Raw genomic sequence first — 20,009 nt, 5'->3', positions numbered from 1 at the left:
ATATATAAATATAAATATTCCAAATGTGTTATAATTATAGGTTATAACCTGTTTATAGTACTGTATAATTATACTTATAAACACTCATAAATAATCCCAATATGTTATAACAATAATCATTATAAAGGTTTTTATAATAATTCATCAAATTATAATAATTCCTAATTGCTAATCACTGACATTTTAGATGTAATTATATTTATTCACTTTTCATAAAGCAAACAGTGATTACTGACCAGATGATTTATAACCAGTTTGTAATGTTTTCTCTCTATTCCTAAGGGATTTCATTACATAATGCATTTTATGGGTTTTGTTGCAAATGTTACCTTTACCCCTGATTTTGCAGTGTCAAATTTGAAATTAGTTTTTCAAACGAAGAAAAGTCTAAATAACATGTTTGCTAACAGAACACACTTTTATTCTATTTACTATATTTAAGTTATTTGTATTTTACCATATATATTATCTAACAGTGCCCCCACAAGTTTTTACATATACTTTTTCACTATTGTAAGACTGAAAAGATGACAAATTCATACTGTATGTCTATATACATACAGATGCATATACTGCAGACATAGGTACATGCGCACACTTTAAATATTCAGCCAGTCCATGTATATCTATTTATTCTAATATGGATAGTATGCTGTAATTTTGTTGGTGGGAGCCAAGTCTGTTTTAGTCTTCATACCACATACCTTATGGCCAAACATTTTTAAAACCATGCTGTGACTGTATTTTTAGACTGAGGACTGAAATGTCCCTACCCTTTCAACCACCCACCTTTTCTATTTACTGTCAGTAAATTCTGACATTACTTGTGAATACATTTTGTGCTTATCAGCCAACTCTAAAATGTCACATATAACTTCCACATAGACAGATTGATATTACTATAAAAGATGGCATTCACTGTGAAAAACAAATCTATGATAAAACCCACAATAACTAGAAAGTATATTTACCAGGTCACAAACCTAGTGTGCTCTGGAAAATAGCTGTCAGTAATACAGGTCCAATTTTGATGACTAAGTATTTCATTATACCATTTTAACTGCCTTTGTTTAATTGCAAACCATATTAAACCAAAAATTGACGATTTACAACAGCTTTGGTTTCTCTTTTCTGTATGTCAAGCACTTCATAAAGAAAATGATATCATGATACTAGCCTTTGTTAAGACGGTGACATACCTAAAAACGGACTTTATATATTTTGCTCCATGCTAAAATTATTCCACTTATTCTTAAACGGGACGTTAGCAGATTGTAACATATTTTAGCTTTTTACCAAATTGGTTATATTTCTAATGTGGTACTTTTACATTAATAATAACTAAAAATAAAGCAAACTAAATTGTATTTACTTGAAAAAAAGACAATAGATTAGATTCCTTTCATGGAGAACATTTTGTGAAACGCAGGTATGACCAGTAACATTAATTATGGCTGCATTCCTATTGCGCTGGCTCACTATTATAATTTACTGACACACCTACATAGAATTAAACCATTGTTAAAACACATGCAGTGCAAAAGATATTTAATTTTGCTCAAGTTTTTTAAAATATTCCAAGAAGAACGAGACATGCGATTACATTTTTCCATTAAATCAAAAGTAGTTTATTTAACTTTGCCTTCTCTGTATAACTTTATTATAATAAGACACTTCTCTGCTTGTACATTGCTCCCTTGAACAAAAAATGGCAACATTTGTTTGTGGGAATGTAAGTTGGGGTAGACAAAACTTAGATACATACCAATATACATACATGTGTGTATATTACGGTTCCATTAATAAAACCATAAATGCTAAAAAAAAACAGTTTGAACCACTCCAGGTACCTTGGTAATGCTGGAAACATAGTACAATCTTTGAGTAATTTCTTTCTGGAATACACTAATTTTGTTTTCTTTTAACAATGGGTACATAAAAGAATGCGCACATCAACATTAAGGAGGGATGAAGGACTCTTTGAGCCAGTGTTAAGTGTACAGCTATCAATGTATAAACAGGCAAGGCAAGCTGCACCCATGGGTGTATGTTCATGCTTAGAAGTGAGAAAAATAAAATATGTCCAACTTCACTTGCCTGCAGAAGAATGTATGATTAAATTACACAAAAAAAAAAAAGGAAAAAAAAAAAGGGTGAAGTTCTCCACTGTGTGTTCTTCATTTGGATGAACATATACACACACATCTGAATGTATACATGTGGATGTATTTAAGAAACAGTAGAATTGTCTTAATATCGGTTAAATCAAGTGTGGGCAAACAAGGCAGAAAAGTGCTTGCCATTCATGTTAAACCCCTCTGGTCCCCCACCCCTTCCCCCGAGTTATTACACAAACACCAGAAAACGCACACATGCCACACACACACCCACTAGCACACACACAAACACACGACGTAAACAAATCATCAAATGCCCTACTCACAACATCCCAGAGACGATCTTCAAACTGTTGTCAGTAAACAAACAAACCCCAACTTACAGCAGTGACAGAATTGATGCAGATGTATAAATCGATTTTAGTTCACCTTGGATGTCGTCTCAGTGTGCTATTTTATGTATTTTATGTATGATACAAACTATGTTTACAAGTGTAATTCTACATCAATCCACATATTTCCTCAACACCCCAGGTCGGCATTATTTGTTGCGAGTGAAATCTCGGAAACCGTGTTAAAAACATTGTCCTGAATTCAATTAGTTTGGGCTTCTGGTTGTACTGAAACAGCCATCCCGAGAACACACACTTTGAAAAGTACTTCCTCAGACAAGGAGCTCTTGGTAGTAGTCCTTTCTTGGTGTGAGGAGTCTCCACAAAAGCACAGGGGGGGGGGGGGGCGGGGTAATAGTACAATACTCAGCCTTAGATCTGTACTCTGGGCCCAGACAGAGTACCTGTCCTGTTGCATCACATGTAACTTGCCCAAAAACAAACACAAGGAAGAAAAAAAAACAATAACAGCAACCATGGGTTTTTTGTTATACTACAAGGAGTGCTTATTAGAACATATTCAATTACCTATTCAAGCTTAAACAACTTTTATGAATGTCAACCTTTTTTTTATTTATTTTTTATTCTATCATGACCTACATTTTCACATAACTCGTTCCCCCCTCCTTACAAGATCGATAGGAATTTAATCTTGAGAAAAAAAAAGTGTTTCCTTAAAAATGGAAGTCACTGAGGAAATAATGGTTGTTAAAATAAAGCCATCAAGCTAACAATACAGTCTTTATAGGGTAAACAAAACCCATAAAAGAATAAAACTTGGGGAAACTGATTTATGTAGAACTTAAAGGAGGATGCTACGATGAGGCTGAAAAGCCTATATTTCCTAAAAAGGACAAACCAATAGCTAATGAAATGTCAGAGCAGGTCAAAAAACTTGTTTGGGGGAGGGGGGGGGGGGAACAAAATCACACTGTCTATCTGAACAAGCAGCAGAAACATTGATATTAAAGACAAATCAATGTGATCAATGCAAAGTGTAGGTGAGCACTGAGCAGTAGTACTTCAATGGGTCTCATCAGTAATCAGACAGTTTGCAGGAGACAAAAAGTCAGCAAAAAGAGGAAATGGGGAATTTAGTAAAAAGGTATTTTAATGACCTGCTTTTAGAAGAAAAAACCCACACCCCTAACATTTCCCAGAGGATGAAACTCAACTGACACAAGGCCAAAAAAGAAAATAGAAAAGAAATACACAAAAGAGAAAACATCTTATGGTACATTGTTCACGTTAAAAGATGAAGCTGCACTCTTTCCCTTTGTGAGGGAAGTAATGCAGAACTGCACTACTGAATACCACCCAAGGCCAAAGTGTGGTAGAAATATACACAGGTACATAAATATAAAAATTTGCCCAATCCAAACGTGTTTGCCAATTTAATCCCACGTTTTTATTTTTGCACCCACATGACTGCATGTGTTCCGTGTGTTTGTAAAGATGTCATATTTGTGCTTGTAAATGCGAGTGTGTGTGGAGCTCTGTGTGCATGTTTTCTGTCAAAATGACGTGCACCTCCCATTTGCAGAACCACATGCTTGTCAAATCCAACTGGGGTGAGATTCTTCAGGGAAGGTGAGGGGGTGAGGGAGGGACGGAGGGAAGGGAGGGAAGGAAGGAAGGGGGAACAACTGAACAGAGAGCAAGATGAAACAAACGGAGAAATTTACAATAACGGACGGTAGATAGATTGATGCAAAGGGAAAGAGGTGAAGAAGTGAATGTGAATACCATCTCCATGTACTGTACAATGCACTAATAGGTTTAGGGATGCCAACAGATAAGCCATGAAGTAATTATCAAAAAGGGATTAAGATGGAAGAGGGTGTTTTTAATGTGGGTGGGGTTCATCTGAAATGTTTTTAAATTTTTCATCACTTTCTATTTTTCGGGGAGGGCCAGTTGCCACGCCTCTCCCCGCGGTTGCCACCTCCGTTACCGGGCCCGCCGGAGCCGCCACCGGGCTGCCCTCTTGGGCCTCTTCCTCCCCCTCCGCCTCCTCCTCCTCCGGGGTTGACCCTTCGGTTCTGTCGCTCCATGCCAGGACGCTGGCTTGAAAAGCTTCTTTTATTAGCCGAGGGCTCTTTTCCCATCATGTCGCGGTCGACCACACCTCCACCTCCGCCTCCTCCTCCTCCTCCTCCTCCTCCTCCTCCTCCTCCTCCTCCACCTCCACCTCCGCCCCTTCCCAGGTGGTGGGGATGGTGGGAAGAATAGGACTTCCCTCCTCCTCCCTCCCTGTCTCTGAACTCTGTGAAGTCGCTACTCTCGGAGGCGGTCTCCCACTCCTCGTTGGCCTGGTCCGAGTTTTGGTTGGTGAAGTCGGGGGACTTCGCTCCATGGCTGTGGTGGTGCTGGGGGTGGGTCTGCCCAGCGTTGCCCTGGTTGTAGTGGTGATGGTGGTGACTATTTGCATTGCTTAGATGCCCGCCACCACTGTTATTGTTGGTTGTTAGTGTGGTGTTGTGGTTAGCATTTTGGGCATTGCCCGTCACAGGGGCAGAGATGGGGGCTCCGTTACTGTCCTGAACCAAATTCAGGGAAGGAGAGGAGGGCCTTCCTCCTCCGATGACCCCTACTCCTCCGTTGATACGTGCAGCATTCTCTCGCTCCTTCAATCTCCGGAAGCGGGGGGGCTTGTCCTGCTGGTGCTGGGACCGCCCATGACGGCGACGCCTAGGTGGTCGCTCAAACCCACCGGGAGGGAACCCACGGTTAGTGGGAAGAGGAGCGTTTGGCCCTCCAGAGTTTGGTGTAGGGTTGGTTGAAACTTGCTGGGTCACAACTCCTCCATTTTCAGTGGAACATGAAGTGGCAGGAGTTGCAACAGGCAAAGGCAGCTGAGGGGGATTGGACCCTTGACTTTGAGTTTGACTTGCATCAGCCAACTTGTCTTTCTTCTCTACTCCATTTCCTCCCCTGCCCAAGTCTTTGGGTCCAGAGGTTTGTGACGGGCCTTGTTGCTTTCGAGCTGAGGCTGATGACTTGGATGAGGCTCCGTGAGAGGCAGAGCTGGGTCCGACCCGGTGTCCCCCAGGTGGACCTCCAACATTGCCACCACTTCTGTACCCATTTCCTCCTCCACTACCTCCACCCCTGCCCCTCCTTGAGGGCACACCCCTTGGTGTGAAGACCCTGGCCTGGGAGCCTCTGGGTGGTGCAGATGACATGTTGCCGCTGTTGGTGGCGTTGGCATTATCAGAGCCATTCTTGGTGTTGAGTTTCTGGTGGTCTTCCTTGTCTGAGGGACCAAGGTCACTTGCACCACTCTCACTGCCAGTCTCTGAACCTCTCTCCCTTCTTCTCTTGGGGATTTCCTCATACTCTGAGCCCTCGCTGCGGGTTTCACTTCGGTTCCTGGCCCTGGCCGGGTTATGCTGGGACCGATCCTGACCGTGCCTTCCACCGCCTCCCTCAGCCTTGGACTCGTGGTGTCCCCCGGCAACAGATGAACGGTAGTCTCTGCCACTCCTGCCACCCATTCTTCCCCGACCACCACTAGTGGGCCCAGCAGCGGCCGTGTAGGTGCCACGGTAACCGCGGCCACGCCCGTAGAACTCTCCCCCTCGTCCGCGACTGGCTCTACTGCCTTTGGCAGGGACTCCATGGTGGTGGGAGGTGCCCCCTCCTCTCTCAAAGGAGCGGTCCCTGTCCCTCCTGGAGGAGGAACCTGAAAATCCTGATGAAGTGGCATCTACATCTTTGGGCCCTCTACCAGACCCGCCTCCTCGTTCTTTTCCTCCATTCCTGGGTTTGGCTGTCTGGGCTGGCTCATCTTTAGATGGCGCTGATGTGTTCTGGGATGTGGAGGTGGCTTCCTGCTTCATTGAGGTAGATTGACCACTATCCTTCTCTTTATCTTTACTAAAGGTTGTTTTTTCTCCTCCATCAGCTTCCCCTCCATCTCTCTTCATCTCCTTAAGCACCGGCTTCTTAATGGGGCCAGCCCTCCTGGTGGCATTGCTGCCTCCTGTCTGGTTGGAGGGTTTGTGGTCCGATGGAGTGTTGGAATCATCCCCTCCACGAGAGTTGTTTCCACCTCCTGCATTGTTAGACCTCCTACTATGAGAGGACGGCCCACCCGTATTGCTGCTTCCAGGCCGTGGGCCCCACTGGGTCTCCGTCTTGTGCTCCCGCCCCCCTCTTTGGTTTGATTTAGGATGAGGGTGGTGCTGCTGCTGCTGCTGCTGCTGCTGCTGCTGCTGCTGCTGCTGCTGAGACTGAGTATGACTGCCATGTTGAGAGGGAGTTGGGCTAGGGGTCATGGAGGAATGGGGAGCATATGCCGGGCCTGTTTTCTCCTGTTTCACATGGCTGCTACTGCCACTGTTGACTCTTTCACCATGACTGTGCCCTTCACTCTCTCTCTGGGACGGGTGATGATGTAGGACAGCTTTGACATTCCCATCTTCCCTGACAGAAGAGGAGGAGGAGGAAGAGCAGGAGGATGAGAGGGAAGGTTGGTGGATTGGGGGAGAAGAGTCCGTCTTCTTAGCAGGCGCCTCAACAACCCTGTCTCGGCTGTTCTCTGGCTTATGGGCGTGGAGAGAGAAGTGAGGCTGCTGAGGGTGGTGGCTGTGATGGTGGTGGAGATGAGAGTTGCTCTCAACAGGTGGGTGGTCGGCACGGCCGTTGCGATCGTAGTGAGGGTTTGGGGCTCCCCATATCTGTCCCTGCTGAGACCCTCGTGGAGGCCCTTCATCCTGGTGGGTGTAGCTGTGCGGTGGATTTCCCCTCTCTGCCCTCTGCTGCTGCTGGTGGGGATGCATCCTCGCACCCTGGTCAGGGAAGTTGCTGTAGTTGCCCCGCCCACTCATGTAGTGATGGGGGTGGTGGCCGCCTCCCTGGGGCCCAACTTGATTGCCGACTGGAGGTGGTGTCTGATTGGATGTCCCAGAGGTGGAGCTGGGCTGCTGGATGGGTCCCAATCCACCTTCTCGAACGCGATGCGGAGGAGTGTCGCTCCTAGGAAAAAGATGATAGAAAGAATACTAAGTTAATCCATTAAATATAAAAGTCAGTTCATCTGTATTACAAAATAACTTTTTTTCTCTTTTTTGGAGGATATGCAGTATATCGAGGTTGTACACAGTATCTTATAAACCTGAACAAGTGTATCCATACCTGGGCCCTTTGGCCACATCGTCATCCTCCAATGCCTGCTTCTGCCTGAGGGGGGACGTTAGTCCACGGCCCTCCCCTCCGCCAGGGAATACCTCCTGCCCCCAGGCCAGTTTAGGATCCATAGGGGGGGTCCCACGGTGAGGGTGCCCTGGATGCTGTTGCTGTCTATCAAAAGGGTCTGAACCAGATCCCCCCGAATCAGACCGCTCACGCCCAATAAGCCCTGTGGTAGTAAAGATTTATTTTCTTTAAAAATATCTAAACAGATTGTCAAAAAACCAAGACATATTGTTGACTTGAGTCACTCTTTGGTAATATGACAGTATTGTATTGTCTAATTAATTATTTATCTTCAAAGCATCCGCTCACCTGACGGGTGCATGCCTGCTGAATAGTAGTCCATAGGCGGAGGCCGGCCCTGCATCATGCGGGGGTCCATGTAGGGCATCATCATCCAGCGAGGGTCGAAATTCATTGGCAGGGGCGGGGGTCGGACCATGTTGCTGGGTTGATACATGGGGCCTCCCTGCTTGGGTCCAGGACCTGGCTGGGGTGTTGAACACGGTGAAGGACCCTGTGGAGCCTGGGGCTGGGGGGACAGCTGGCTTTGTGATGCCTGGCTGTGTTGCTGCTGTTGTTGCTGCTGCTGCCACTGCTGCTGTTGCTTGAGGAGCTGCTCCTAAAGAGAAATAAAACAGAAAACATAGCACCCAGGATGTTTAAGAACAGGAAAATCAGAAATATCTATAAAAAGGCATGCCAGCATTGGTAACAAAAGATGTAGCTGAGGTGGTTATTTTTGTCTTTGAATAAAAACATGAAAGAGCCAAACTCATTCAAGACAACAGACAAGTAAAGATCCTAACCTGCTGCTGCCTCTGAAATCGAGGTGGAAGAGACTTTTGGTATTTTGAGTAACCCTGGCCAGGAGGACCACCGGCTTGACGTCCTGCTCCCCCTCCGATATTCTCAATCTTTACTGGGTCCACTCCTCTTTCACATCCACTTCCAGCACGAATGTGCGGTGTGCCCATGGTCTCTTCCTTATTTTCTCCTGGTAAAGGTACATCCAGAGCAGGCTGCTGGGGCTGTGACACAGCCGGCTGGGGACACTGCGGGGCTTCTGAACCAAAAGAGAAGGTTGAACGGTTGAATACATCAGGTGTCAGGTAAAACTAAATCACATGCAAGTAGTCCAAATGATAGACCTGAGAAACTCACCTGCACTGGAGTCATAGCTGCTGTTGCTGTTGGCTCGCTGTCGGTCGCTGACTCCAGGACTAGACCCCGGCTGGACAACCAGCACTGGAGGCTCCTCAGGGTCCACACAGGGGGATGGGGGCTGGCTGATGTTGGGGGAGGAGGCAGAGGCTGAAATAGATGGACTAGGGCTGCCTGCTGTGGCGGAAGTAGAGTTTCCATCAAGGCTGGGGCTTTTACAGTCGCTACCACCAACTTCTGTGTTGCTGCCCTGCTGCTGTTGCTGCTGCTTCTCATCCAGCCTCTTGAGCTTCTCTGCGCAGGCTGCGCGTCTCTCCTCCTCCATCCTGCGTTCTTCTTCCTCGCGACGTCGACGGGCTCGCTCTACAGCAGCAGAGATGTCAGTGGAAGACTGCTTCCTGCGCTGACGCCAAGTCTCATCCTCATCATTCTCCTGAGGTCCAGGGACCGGCAGGGCAGAAGGAGAAGGGCCTCCTGGTGTTGGCTGATGCTGGGCAGGGACAGGTTTCCCCGGGCCTTGAGAGGCACTCTGGTTTTGGGGCCGGTCCTGTACAGTTAGAAAATATGACTGCTTTATTATGCTGTTTTCAACTCTAGATCAGGGTTTTTCAAAGTCTGAGACTGTGGGCCTACCCTCGGACAATGCTTTGAAAAAGGATACTCCTCACTTAGTTTACTTGCTCAGTTTTGCTCAATTCCTGGATGCCTATGGAATCATAATTGTGTTATTTGATCCCATAGCCAAACCCCCAAAAAAGGTGTGTCCTAAGGCATTTATTGGTTTATGACTGTGGGAAAGAGGGGGAAAAAAGTAGAATTCCTAAAGTTCCTAAACTATCTCTTGAAAAAAAAAAAATCACACACATTTAGGGTATTCTATAGGATATTCTTTTAACTAATGTAATATTTTTTCACTTTCATTCACTGAGCCTCCCCTGGAACTGTTAGGAGCCCCCCTCAGGCCCTTCGATCATTTTGAAAACCTCTGCTCTAGATGACACCACTGCAATCTTGTTCTACGAATGATTACATCAATTGAAACAACTCAAGGGAGGCACAAAAGCGAACTTAAAACTAAAAATGACTTATTCATAAGACCTGGGGCGAGGATGAGATAATGATAGAAATGATTTGTCTATGAGGCGCTCTCCGGATGGCTACCTGTCGGTAAAAGGAGTAAGGCCCTTGTCCAAGGAGCGGCCCAGGTGGGGGGGAGGGCTGCTCCCGGGGACCACCCAATCCAGGCCTGCGCCCCTGTATACAGGCAGACAGTTAGCCATGCTCCACCACAATAATCTACACTGACAAAAACACATCTTTGCTCACAAATAAGTCTTCGCTTAACAGCCCAAATTGTCCTGTGTTGTTAATTTGGACATCACATTTTTTCACAGCTTGAGTAACACCTATTTTTTGCTGGTCAGAATGCTACCTGGTAGTTGGATGGTGCTCCCTGGCCCACCCAGCCACCACCTCCCTCCTCGGCCCTTCCTGGCTTGCTGGAGGGGGGTTGGGGGCCGTTGTCAGCATTAGATGGGGGAGTGCGGCGAGTTTCTCCACCGCTGTCCGAAGCTCGAGAGCGAGAGGTTGCAGGGGGGGCATCCTGGGACCTTTGTTGCTCACTGAAGACAAGAGAAACATTTTTGTCAAACTTGTAGCTTGTTTAATATATATCACATTTTTGCCAAAAACGGCATTGTCATTTTTTTGAGTGACTTCATGCTGACTGTACTTGCTCACATACCGCAAATCATTCTTGCTCTCGGATCTCTCCTCTTCCCCCTCTTCCTCTCCTTCATCATCACTGAATTTCAACTTGGCGGAGTAATCGATCTCCTCATGAGCACCTGTTAAGGAAAAAAAACAAACATACACGAGTACATTACAACCATGTTTGTCCCAAACGATCGTAGTGACCTCTGCTGGGATCAGCAGGAAATGTGATATGCTGAAACATCTGCAATGTTAGAAAGTATCTGACGCGTTACAACTATGTCATCACCTCAATAATCATTTAGCAGCACAAGCACTAAATCAAAATGAAATACATTATGATACTTTAATGTCACAATATAACAGGGCTGGACCCTCCAATGTATCACTACAACAAAAATAAAGCCTCTTCAGTCCTAGTTCACTACAACTGAACACCATCTGAACATTAAGATTTTGCTCACTTCTTAAATGACTCTAGATTGGTTTTTCCAGAGCTTTTAAATCGTGAAATAGTTGTTATTTCTACTTCTTGAAAAACCAGTCATTATCCAATCAGGAACCTCTGTTTTTTTAAACAAAATCAGACCAGGTTCTCAAAAGCCCAAACTATTTACATGTTGGCTGTGAATTTGTGAAAGAGCTTTTTTTGTTTTACCTGCCCAGCCCTCGTCTCCATCGTGGTCCAGCTCGTCCAGCTCCTTCAGGTCATCCTGCTTTAGGATAGGGGGTCGCTTCACCACTTCACCTGTGTCACGTTGGCCGCCCTGATGCCTGTTGTCAGGACCGCCCTGCCCACGAGAGAACCTGAAAGAAGGAAAGAGGTTATTTTAAGTGAAATGTCAAAGATACAAAAAGAGTTGTCACAAAAGGAAGGAAAAACAGGATTACAATTTCTTTTAAAAAGACCAAGTGAATAAACTGTCATCAAGTAGCACAAAACTAGCTTTATTTTGGCAAGGCACCTACCTTGGAGGAGGCCCTTCCCCAGGTGCCGGGTATCTGTAGGGCCCCTGAGGGCCGTAGGGGCCCGGAAAGGGCAGGTAGGGAGGATACATCTAAAAAAAAATGAAAACATTTTTTAAAGAACAAATAAAATATCAGGTACAAAAGTTCTATAATTAAGAGAGCAGTCTCTGGAATAGCTGTGGTAGTCTATAGCTTTTAATGTACACATTAAAATAACAAATGTCAAGAAAAGGAAGCAGCACCGGCCAATTCTGCACTCCATACACAGACAAATGTTACATTATTTAAATGAGCCCTGCAAATGCACTGCAAAGCAGTTGTGTAGTGTGAAGAAACAACATATAGCCATACATATTTGTCTGAAATCAAACCGGAAAACAAGAGGAAAACTTACGAAGGGAGGCATGATCCCTCTGTATTGGGGGAACCCAGGTCCCACAGGGGGCTGGGGCAGGGGCAAGGCAGGGCTGCCTGCGGGAGGGTTCCTAGGTGGCCCGTGGGACTGAGAGTTTGGAGGGGGGGCCCCAGCTGCCCCATCCATCACCAGAGCCCCACCAGTGCCACCCTCCACTGCCCCCTCCCCAGACAGGGTGGGCGCCAGGGCTCGGCCCCCACCGTCCCGCCAATTTGTAACGTCTGAGGACAGAGAACACAGGAGAGGACAGAACGGTCAGTATGCTTTATAAGTTTTCATTGAATAAGGTCAGAGATGCTAAGCCATTACTTAAGAAAGATAACACATCCTTCAACTAAGACCACATATTTTCTTTTTTGTCTCATTCCATAATTCAATTGGTGTTGGCAACCACATACCTAAAGGCAAGCATAAAGTAAACAATATAAAATATGTAATCCCTTATTGTGCATTTGTAATATTCATAATAAAAGCAAAATTAGTTATTGGAAAAAAGCTCACTGACTATGTTATCAACTGAAACACTTGCTGTGAGAGAAGTCTTTCAACCACAACTGACTTCATTAAATGACTGGTTGATCAATTATTGGAGATTAAGAAAGCATCACTCACTCTGGGGGCGGAGGCTTGGTCCGGGCCCATACAACTGATCTGCAGTGCCCTGTTCTCTGCCAACTTTGTCCTGGTCGCCAGCCGCCTGCAGGGTGGGAAATTCCTCGCGAGAGAATGGCGACGGTTGGTTTGATGCCTTTCCACCTGCAGAAAGGAAAGACAAGGGAGGAATGTTTGTTTTCATAAAGGGGGGGCATGTGTAAAAACAAGCTTAATTCAGCTTATTTCTTATAAAAGACAAAAAGTAAGACTCACCATCCCCTTGTGTTCCATGTGTAACACTGGCCTGTGCCCAAGACCTTGCCCCTACGGCCTGGGTTGAAGCTGGGGCCAGAGCCTGAGGGGAGAACACACACAGAGAGATAAACACCATATGATACATGTCAACTCTCCATGCTCATCATCAACTAAGAGTATGAGTTTGCATCCATGTTACTGGGACTGTCTGTACCTCTGAAGCTGGCGGGGTTCTCGGGCGGGTCGGTGCAGGTGTCGGTGAAGCCACAGGCTGCTGCGATTCCGGCTGCGGTGCTGGCGATGCATCGGTACTGAGAGAAAGAAGAAAAGTCACAAACAGCCGATATTAGACAAGATAGCCCCAGCAAAAAGTCGAAAATTAGTGTAATATATTACACATTGTTGCTGGGGGGGTCGGGGCGTTACTTACCTCTTTGGGTCCGCTTGTTCCTGTTTGCTTGCCCATCCTGAGCCGTCTTTGGGAACGAGTGAGACGTTGGGATCGTTGCCTTTGTTCTCTGCCTTCAGACTGGGCAGGTTGGCAGGGGGTGGCATACGCCGTGCGGAGGCAACTTTACCAAGAGACTGCAGGCCATGGCGGGGGGGAACTGATATGGGGACGAGAAAGGAGGTCATTAGCACAGATGGACCACTGAAACCAGACACCAATTAAATCTACTGGGTCTAAGGAGCAACCTGATGACAAGGATGGTTTGTTGGATACACAATTAGGATGCTGAACAACCAACAAAGCCAGAGTTTCACTCTGGTGATTCTGATGAATATGGATTATAAAAAAGCCTCTAGATGTTATTAAAAACCTTCACCAAACCCACTTCAATTACAGTTTATGGAGAAGTATTAAGATATTGACACTCACAGAAGCATGGAAAAACCTTCAGAAACTAAAAAATGAAGCTGTGCTGAATATTAATCCCTCATTTGCTCAGAGAAACCACAGCAGTGCATGGCTTCACTATGTAGGAGGAGGAAGTCTGTAGTTGGACAGCTGCTTAGATCTAGTGGGGAGCTTCTGAATAAAACATCGACTGGAGACTCAGCACAGAAGTCAAACAGCGTCCACAAGTAAGCCTCTGTCTCCGGTCAGGCCCAGTGGCTCTCAGGCTCAGCTGACATGTTATGGCTTGTGAGCTCTCCAGACTGAGCATCATTTATTTTTTAAATGGCTACAGATGAGGACAAACATTCTAAAAAACAGTTTTTCGCACATCTCAGTGACAAAACAAAAGTGGTAGACTGTAAAAAGAGCCTGAACGCAATTTTGAAAACTAATACCCTGCGTAGAAAGGCATCCATTACAGTGGATGTATGTTGTGACATGAAAACGTGGACATGACAGAATCAAACATACTCACCAACAGGCTTTTGTGTTTCAAGGCTCTTTCCTTTGTATGTATCAAACAGGTTGAGAGACGCATACTTGGTTTTGCCTTCCTTCCCCTTTGCAGTTTGCCCAGAGCGCTCTGACATTGCGCTGTCCGCTCATTGAGTATGGTGAGCCCTGAGACTGGGGGACAGAAAAGGGGGAGGCAAAGACAGATGGAAAAGAAAGAGATTTGACACCAGGTATACACAGAAAGTAAAAGTACTGATTGTACAAGCATGCATTCAAAACAGAAACTGTCTCACAAATCAAAATATCCTGAACATGTGCTGTGATCCGACAGATTGAATAAGGGATCAGGTACACTAATCCTGTGTGCCAGCTAGGGCTGGGCAATATTATATTGATTGTGATATGAGACTAGATATCGTCTTTATTGATTTTTGATATTGTAATATGGCATAAGTATTGTGTTGCCTTTACCCACTTAGTTAGTATACCCACATTACTGATGATTATATATACAAAAATATCAATGAGTAAATATTTTGTTAAAGCACCAATGGTCAACCCTGCAATATCAATAGAGCTTTTTTGATCAAACATATCAGGATCTTTGAGTTTCTCCATATTGCCAGGCCCTACTGCCAGATAGTAAGACTAAATGCAGATCCACACAACATTTTCTGAAGCTTTTCTGACATATTTTTAGTCCTCAACAAATTACCAATCCATAAACCACAGATATGTGGCAATAGACTGATGTTTCTTTCTCTTGTGCATGCACTAAATCACATAGGCAGTCAATATAACTACACAAGTTTCCTGTTGACCCATGTGCACTTTAATTATGTATTTACAAGTTAAATGGATTAAATAAAGCTACAAAAAAAACTTCTTCATGCCAGCAATTTAAAAACATTTGCCTCCAATAAACTTCCTTTGAAAACTTATTTTAGGACATTTTAAAGACTAGCTGTGGCATTCAACATTTACCAGTTTAGTTGAGACATTATGGCTTGCTAGCACAACTCATATTCAAATGATATTTTAAGTTCAATACCTTGAAAAATATGGGGATTTTAGTACACCAATATAACACAGTTATGTGGCTGGACAGAGGCAAAAGTCCTATGAGACAATATTATATTAGAAGACATTTTTAGCCAACCAAAACTCAAGCATTCCATTAAGTTTAATTATGTGTATTTTCCAGAAGACATGTAGGCCTATTTCTTAATTCAGCCAATCCATTCATCTAAAAAACATTGTGCATCATCCCATGGGTGTGACTAGTTAAGTGGATTGGCCAATTTTTACAAAATGTATGTAACATTACATAAGGAATTATATGCGTTTTATTAGGCAAGCCAGATGTGTTGATGTGTCTTCCCTTAAATCAGACTATATTTAAGGTCATGTCTCATGGGAGGAGCACATTTTTATTATTTGCAGTGCACCAGAGATGAAAGTGCTTGTTCCACAATAACAAACAAATAAGCTTATCAAACTAGAATAGTGATGTTAAGCTCAGTCAATGTCTATAGCGCCATTTATATGTCCCACCCAAATTTGCTTGCGCTGTTTACCTATTGCTGTACAATCCCAACAGCACAATTCTTATTTACACAAAATATAAATTTAGTGTGCTGTGTAGCTTGTGGTGCACAGGCAAAGTAATATAAAACTCTTTGAATGATACACATAAAATTCCTTAAAATAACTTACACAGATATTAAAAAGGATGCTGGTTAGGCCTTAGGGTTGTTAGATCCTAACAGACAGAAGATAGATGAAAATTGTCTTCACTATTCACCATTCTCGCATTCATCATCATCAGAAGATGGTGTGTTAGGGTATCATAGCAGTTGCACCAATATTTGTGCAGGTTTCCACTATATACATGCTGGTTCTGCCCCAGCAATTTATGAGGTGAACAGGTGGATTAATCCTGGGTAATTTAAGCATTGTTTAAAAAAAGAAAAGAAAAAAAGGTATGGTTTCTTTATGCAAATTTGAGCTAGGGCAGGTTCAGCATTATGCCAGCATAAACACAGTGCAGACCTAGTACAGTGCATGACTACACACCTATAAACAGGAAACACTGTACAAAAGAGAGGAAATAATCTAAACCATGGTCTCTATGGCAACACATTATAAATGATATTATTCTATGCCTTTCCTTGGCACCATGGCAACTGCCAGGCCTTTAGCTTGAACTCATTTTACTGCACATCAATAAAACACACAGCGCTGACATCTGTCCAATTCAGAGTGATTTGGCTACATCCAGCAGGTTAAACAGCTGCACCCACTCCATCCTACTCCCATTAGGAACAATTACTGAGAACAGATGCTTCTCATCAGATTATTATGCTACAAATAACATTAGTAATTTAGTTTGAGTCGGGGTGCAGTCTGGGGTTGAAAATAACATTGGAAGTCATCAAAGGTCAATTAATGTTGGGATGTAAACACGCTTTTTTTGCATAAGCAAACAAATACATGGGATAATATGTATATAGATATGTAAAGGTATATGTGATATGTGTAGATATCTCTAAAAATGTCTATAAGTATGAGTGTATTTATGCATATTAACCTACCTTTTGTCCTATATGGCACTCCTGATGTACCAATAACACTTAGTTACAACAGGAAGCAATTCTATTACTGCTATAATTTTGTTAAATACATTTATTTGTTTGTATACATGTGTGAGGGTGTACATGTATTATTACTTGACCTTGTTTAATAGTAATAACAACAAAAACACATTAGTAATTGCATTAATTTGCTTTGAATGAAGTGGTAAAATTATGTGAGCCAATCCACATGGTCCATGACCAGAAGAACAATTTAAGAGCTGAACAAAGACTTCAAGCAACAGTTACATTGTTCTGTAAAATATTGACCCATGAATATGAAACTGAGTAAAAGGTGAAAGACATAACGGAATCCTAAATCATGACAGCTCCATCAGTATACCTTAATAGATGGCTGCAACAAGGATTATACCACCAGCAATATGATTAACAACAGTAGTGTGTTTCGCTAACCTAACAGATTTAGAGCTGGAATATAAATATGAAACCCAATCAAACAATGTTAAATAACTCAAATGCAATGCCTTCTACTGCGCACTGATAATACTCATAAATGACAAAACGCACGATGTCTGGAATACACACACAAACACACACACACACACACACACACACACAAACACACACTCAATAGGGAAAATAAATACACGAAAGGCAGCAATGCACCGTGCCTCAATAGTCAAATGAGATTAGAAAATTAGGTCGTGGGATTGCTGGTCAACTACATGTTGTATGGGGATTAACGGGGGCCAGCAGCTACACTGGTATCAAGCCATAACTGCAGCAATGTAAACCACAAAGGGCCTTGTAAAGCTAAAGCTAACCATATAGGCGAGAATATTAAGGCAAAATCAGCTGGTAGCAATTACAATCGGCATCACATATATAAACCACTAACTGCTGAAGCTACAGACGTACAAATACATCTTCATTACAAAGCTAACTAATGTGAGCGGGCTAACACAGGGCCGTGTTCGCTTTGGGAGGGGGACTGCGTTGATGTTTCATAATGCTTTTCAACACCTTGCGGTAACATTAGCTTCTTGCTTGTCAACTCTGCGAGGTGCTGCGTTTTGAATCACACACAGACATCGCGACAGGACATTTTTATCGACGTTGTTGTTTATCTATCGTTCGTAGTAGGCACAGGATAAGGCAGAAAAAAAAGATTTTATTAGGAGAACAAAACAAAATGGCGGTGGAGACGGGCCCGGTGCATATTAACGTGAATATAACCAGCTGTGTAGCATAACTTAGCTCTAACGAAGCCAACTTGCAAGAATACAGCTAATATATAAAATAAACTGGAAATAAGGGCATATTGTTATTTTTGTTTAAAAATATCCATGGAAATAAAACTTCAGTTTTATCTAAAGTTAGTGTATCGTAAACTGACAGTGTTGTAGCTCAAGCAACCTGCTAACGTTTATCCGTTAACATTAGCTACGCACACTGGGTCGTTAGCAAACATACGTTATATTATATTTCAACTACAAGCTAACTTAATTTCAGTAACCAGCATCACAAGAAAATGATTATATGTATGGTTATTTACAAAACTGTTAAACTCACACGTCTGATATGACAAACGCTAACCACTTAGCCAAGCTAGGCTAACGAGCAACAACAACCAAGACACAAAAAAATAAGACTGCCCCTCAACCAAAAAAATCTCGGGTAAGATAACTCTGTGTCCAAAGATAAGGGTGAATATTTCTGCTCACTATGACGTAACTAATCGGTGTTTTCATTAAAACATGCAACATTTTCCGGCCACTGACCTGGTCTTGTCCCGACTTGTCTCGAGGTTGTATCGCAGAATGAGGTTAGCTAATGCTATCGCGTAGCTTTCTAGCAAGTGACCCAGCTAGCTAAGCAACGTTATCCTCCTGCATAGTCAAACACATAAGGTATTTGCAGTAGATCGTACCAATTTAGAAATGAGTTGTACTTTACGGATAAAGAAGGTGTTTGGCTTACTTGCACTCCTTTTCTTTTTTCCCCCAAAAAAATAAAGGAAAAGGAGGAAAAGAAAATTGTAATACTGGACTCGATCCGTCACCTAAAGAGCCGTCAACGGCTACTGGGTAATTCCGTGAGATGGAAGCCGTTTGGGACAGTTAGAAAACTACTGCGACTCTAAATGAAAAACACGCTTTGAAATAAACATAAATGTAATAATTCTCACTACTTTATGGGTTGAGTATGGATTTAAATAAAGGTATACTGTTCTTACTTAAAAATGTAACTGTATTTGGACTGTTATAGTTAGGGTTTGGTCAGATTACTTTGCAATGTAGTTAGTTACTGAATACAAATTACACGGCCATTTTTGTAATTTGTAACACAAATATTTTATCTGAATACTCAAACATTGTAAACATGGAACATTTACTAAAATAAATGGACTAAGATTAAAAAAATTTTTCAATGCAATTAAAATTGATTTAGCATATTCAGCATTTACATTTGGTCAAATCAAATTACAAAAATCCAACAAGTTTGACCTAATAGCATTGGTTATCATGAAAATTATTATTTCAAAGAAGTAATAAAGAGTGTAATAAAGTAATCCGTGACAACGAAAATGTAATCTAACTGCAGATTTTTTTCAAATGTAATTTGAATTGTGATTGATAAATTATTTATTTTGTGTAATCTGGTTACATAATCCTGATTAAATGTAATCAGTTACCCAACCCTGAATTAGTTTATCCTTTATTTAACCAGATAAACATCAATTGAGATTAAAAACAGTTATCAACAGGTACACGTTTTTTTTTAAACAATTTCAGTAAAACATTTAGGAGCAATCACATTTCTTATTTTCTCAATCTTTTAAAATTGATATGAATTCCCCTATAGCAATCAGATTTCAGGTCCTTCTGTACATTATTCTAGGAAGAAAGTGCAGCATATTTAAAAGCTTTTATTGTTTATTTCTGTTCTAACCTTGGGGACCAACATCTGTAGAATATTTTGTGTATTGGTTTTGGTTTTTACACATGTACTGTATGTACACAGATAAGTAGGAACCAGCCAACCAATGCGAAAGTCTGCGGACATACAGCAGCATTTAGCAGCAGCATACTGAGTACAGTGGTGCAAAAGATTTCGACAGCAGAGTAATAAAATGTGAAGCACATGGGCATACAATATCCAACTTCTTTAGACTGGTCAATTGTATTATGAGGAAAATAAGTTAAAAGATGCTTTGCAAACATCAACATTATATTTGGGAAA

General features: G+C 42.8%; 1 protein-coding gene across 3 annotated transcripts; it reads right to left on the bottom strand.

Annotated features, from left to right (window-relative positions):
• Positions 1 to 1,599: 1,599 nt before the first annotated feature.
• prrc2a (proline-rich coiled-coil 2A) lies at positions 1,600 to 18,873 on the bottom strand. 3 transcript variants are annotated; one of them, XM_029442773.1, is made up of 18 exons: positions 18,747 to 18,856; positions 18,548 to 18,655; positions 14,192 to 14,343; positions 13,246 to 13,423; positions 13,030 to 13,126; positions 12,834 to 12,915; positions 12,579 to 12,722; positions 11,946 to 12,187; positions 11,552 to 11,640; positions 11,241 to 11,389; positions 10,614 to 10,716; positions 10,302 to 10,491; positions 10,031 to 10,123; positions 8,870 to 9,416; positions 8,515 to 8,771; positions 8,018 to 8,327; positions 7,649 to 7,871; positions 1,600 to 7,489 (listed from the first exon to the last, which is right to left on the bottom strand). In XM_029442773.1, exons 3-18 carry the CDS (start codon positions 14,304 to 14,306, stop codon positions 4,399 to 4,401), a joined length of 5,910 nt encoding a protein of 1,969 aa, XP_029298633.1. In that variant the 5' UTR covers positions 14,307 to 14,343; positions 18,548 to 18,655; positions 18,747 to 18,856; the 3' UTR covers positions 1,600 to 4,398. The 3 variants fall into 3 exon arrangements, with proteins under 3 accessions (XP_029298633.1, XP_029298634.1, XP_029298635.1); XM_029442774.1 differs by lacking the exon at positions 18,548 to 18,655 and having other exon boundaries at positions 18,747 to 18,873; XM_029442775.1 differs by lacking the exons at positions 10,031 to 10,123; positions 18,747 to 18,856 and having other exon boundaries at positions 18,548 to 18,694.
• Between the last annotated feature and the right edge of the window lie 1,136 nt (positions 18,874 to 20,009).

This window comes from Cottoperca gobio, chromosome 11 (assembly GCF_900634415.1).
Source record: "Cottoperca gobio chromosome 11, fCotGob3.1, whole genome shotgun sequence".
NCBI lineage: Eukaryota > Metazoa > Chordata > Actinopteri > Perciformes > Bovichtidae > Cottoperca > Cottoperca gobio.
Note: the sequence above shows the minus strand (reverse complement) of the source record. Positions and strands in the feature narration are given on the sequence as shown.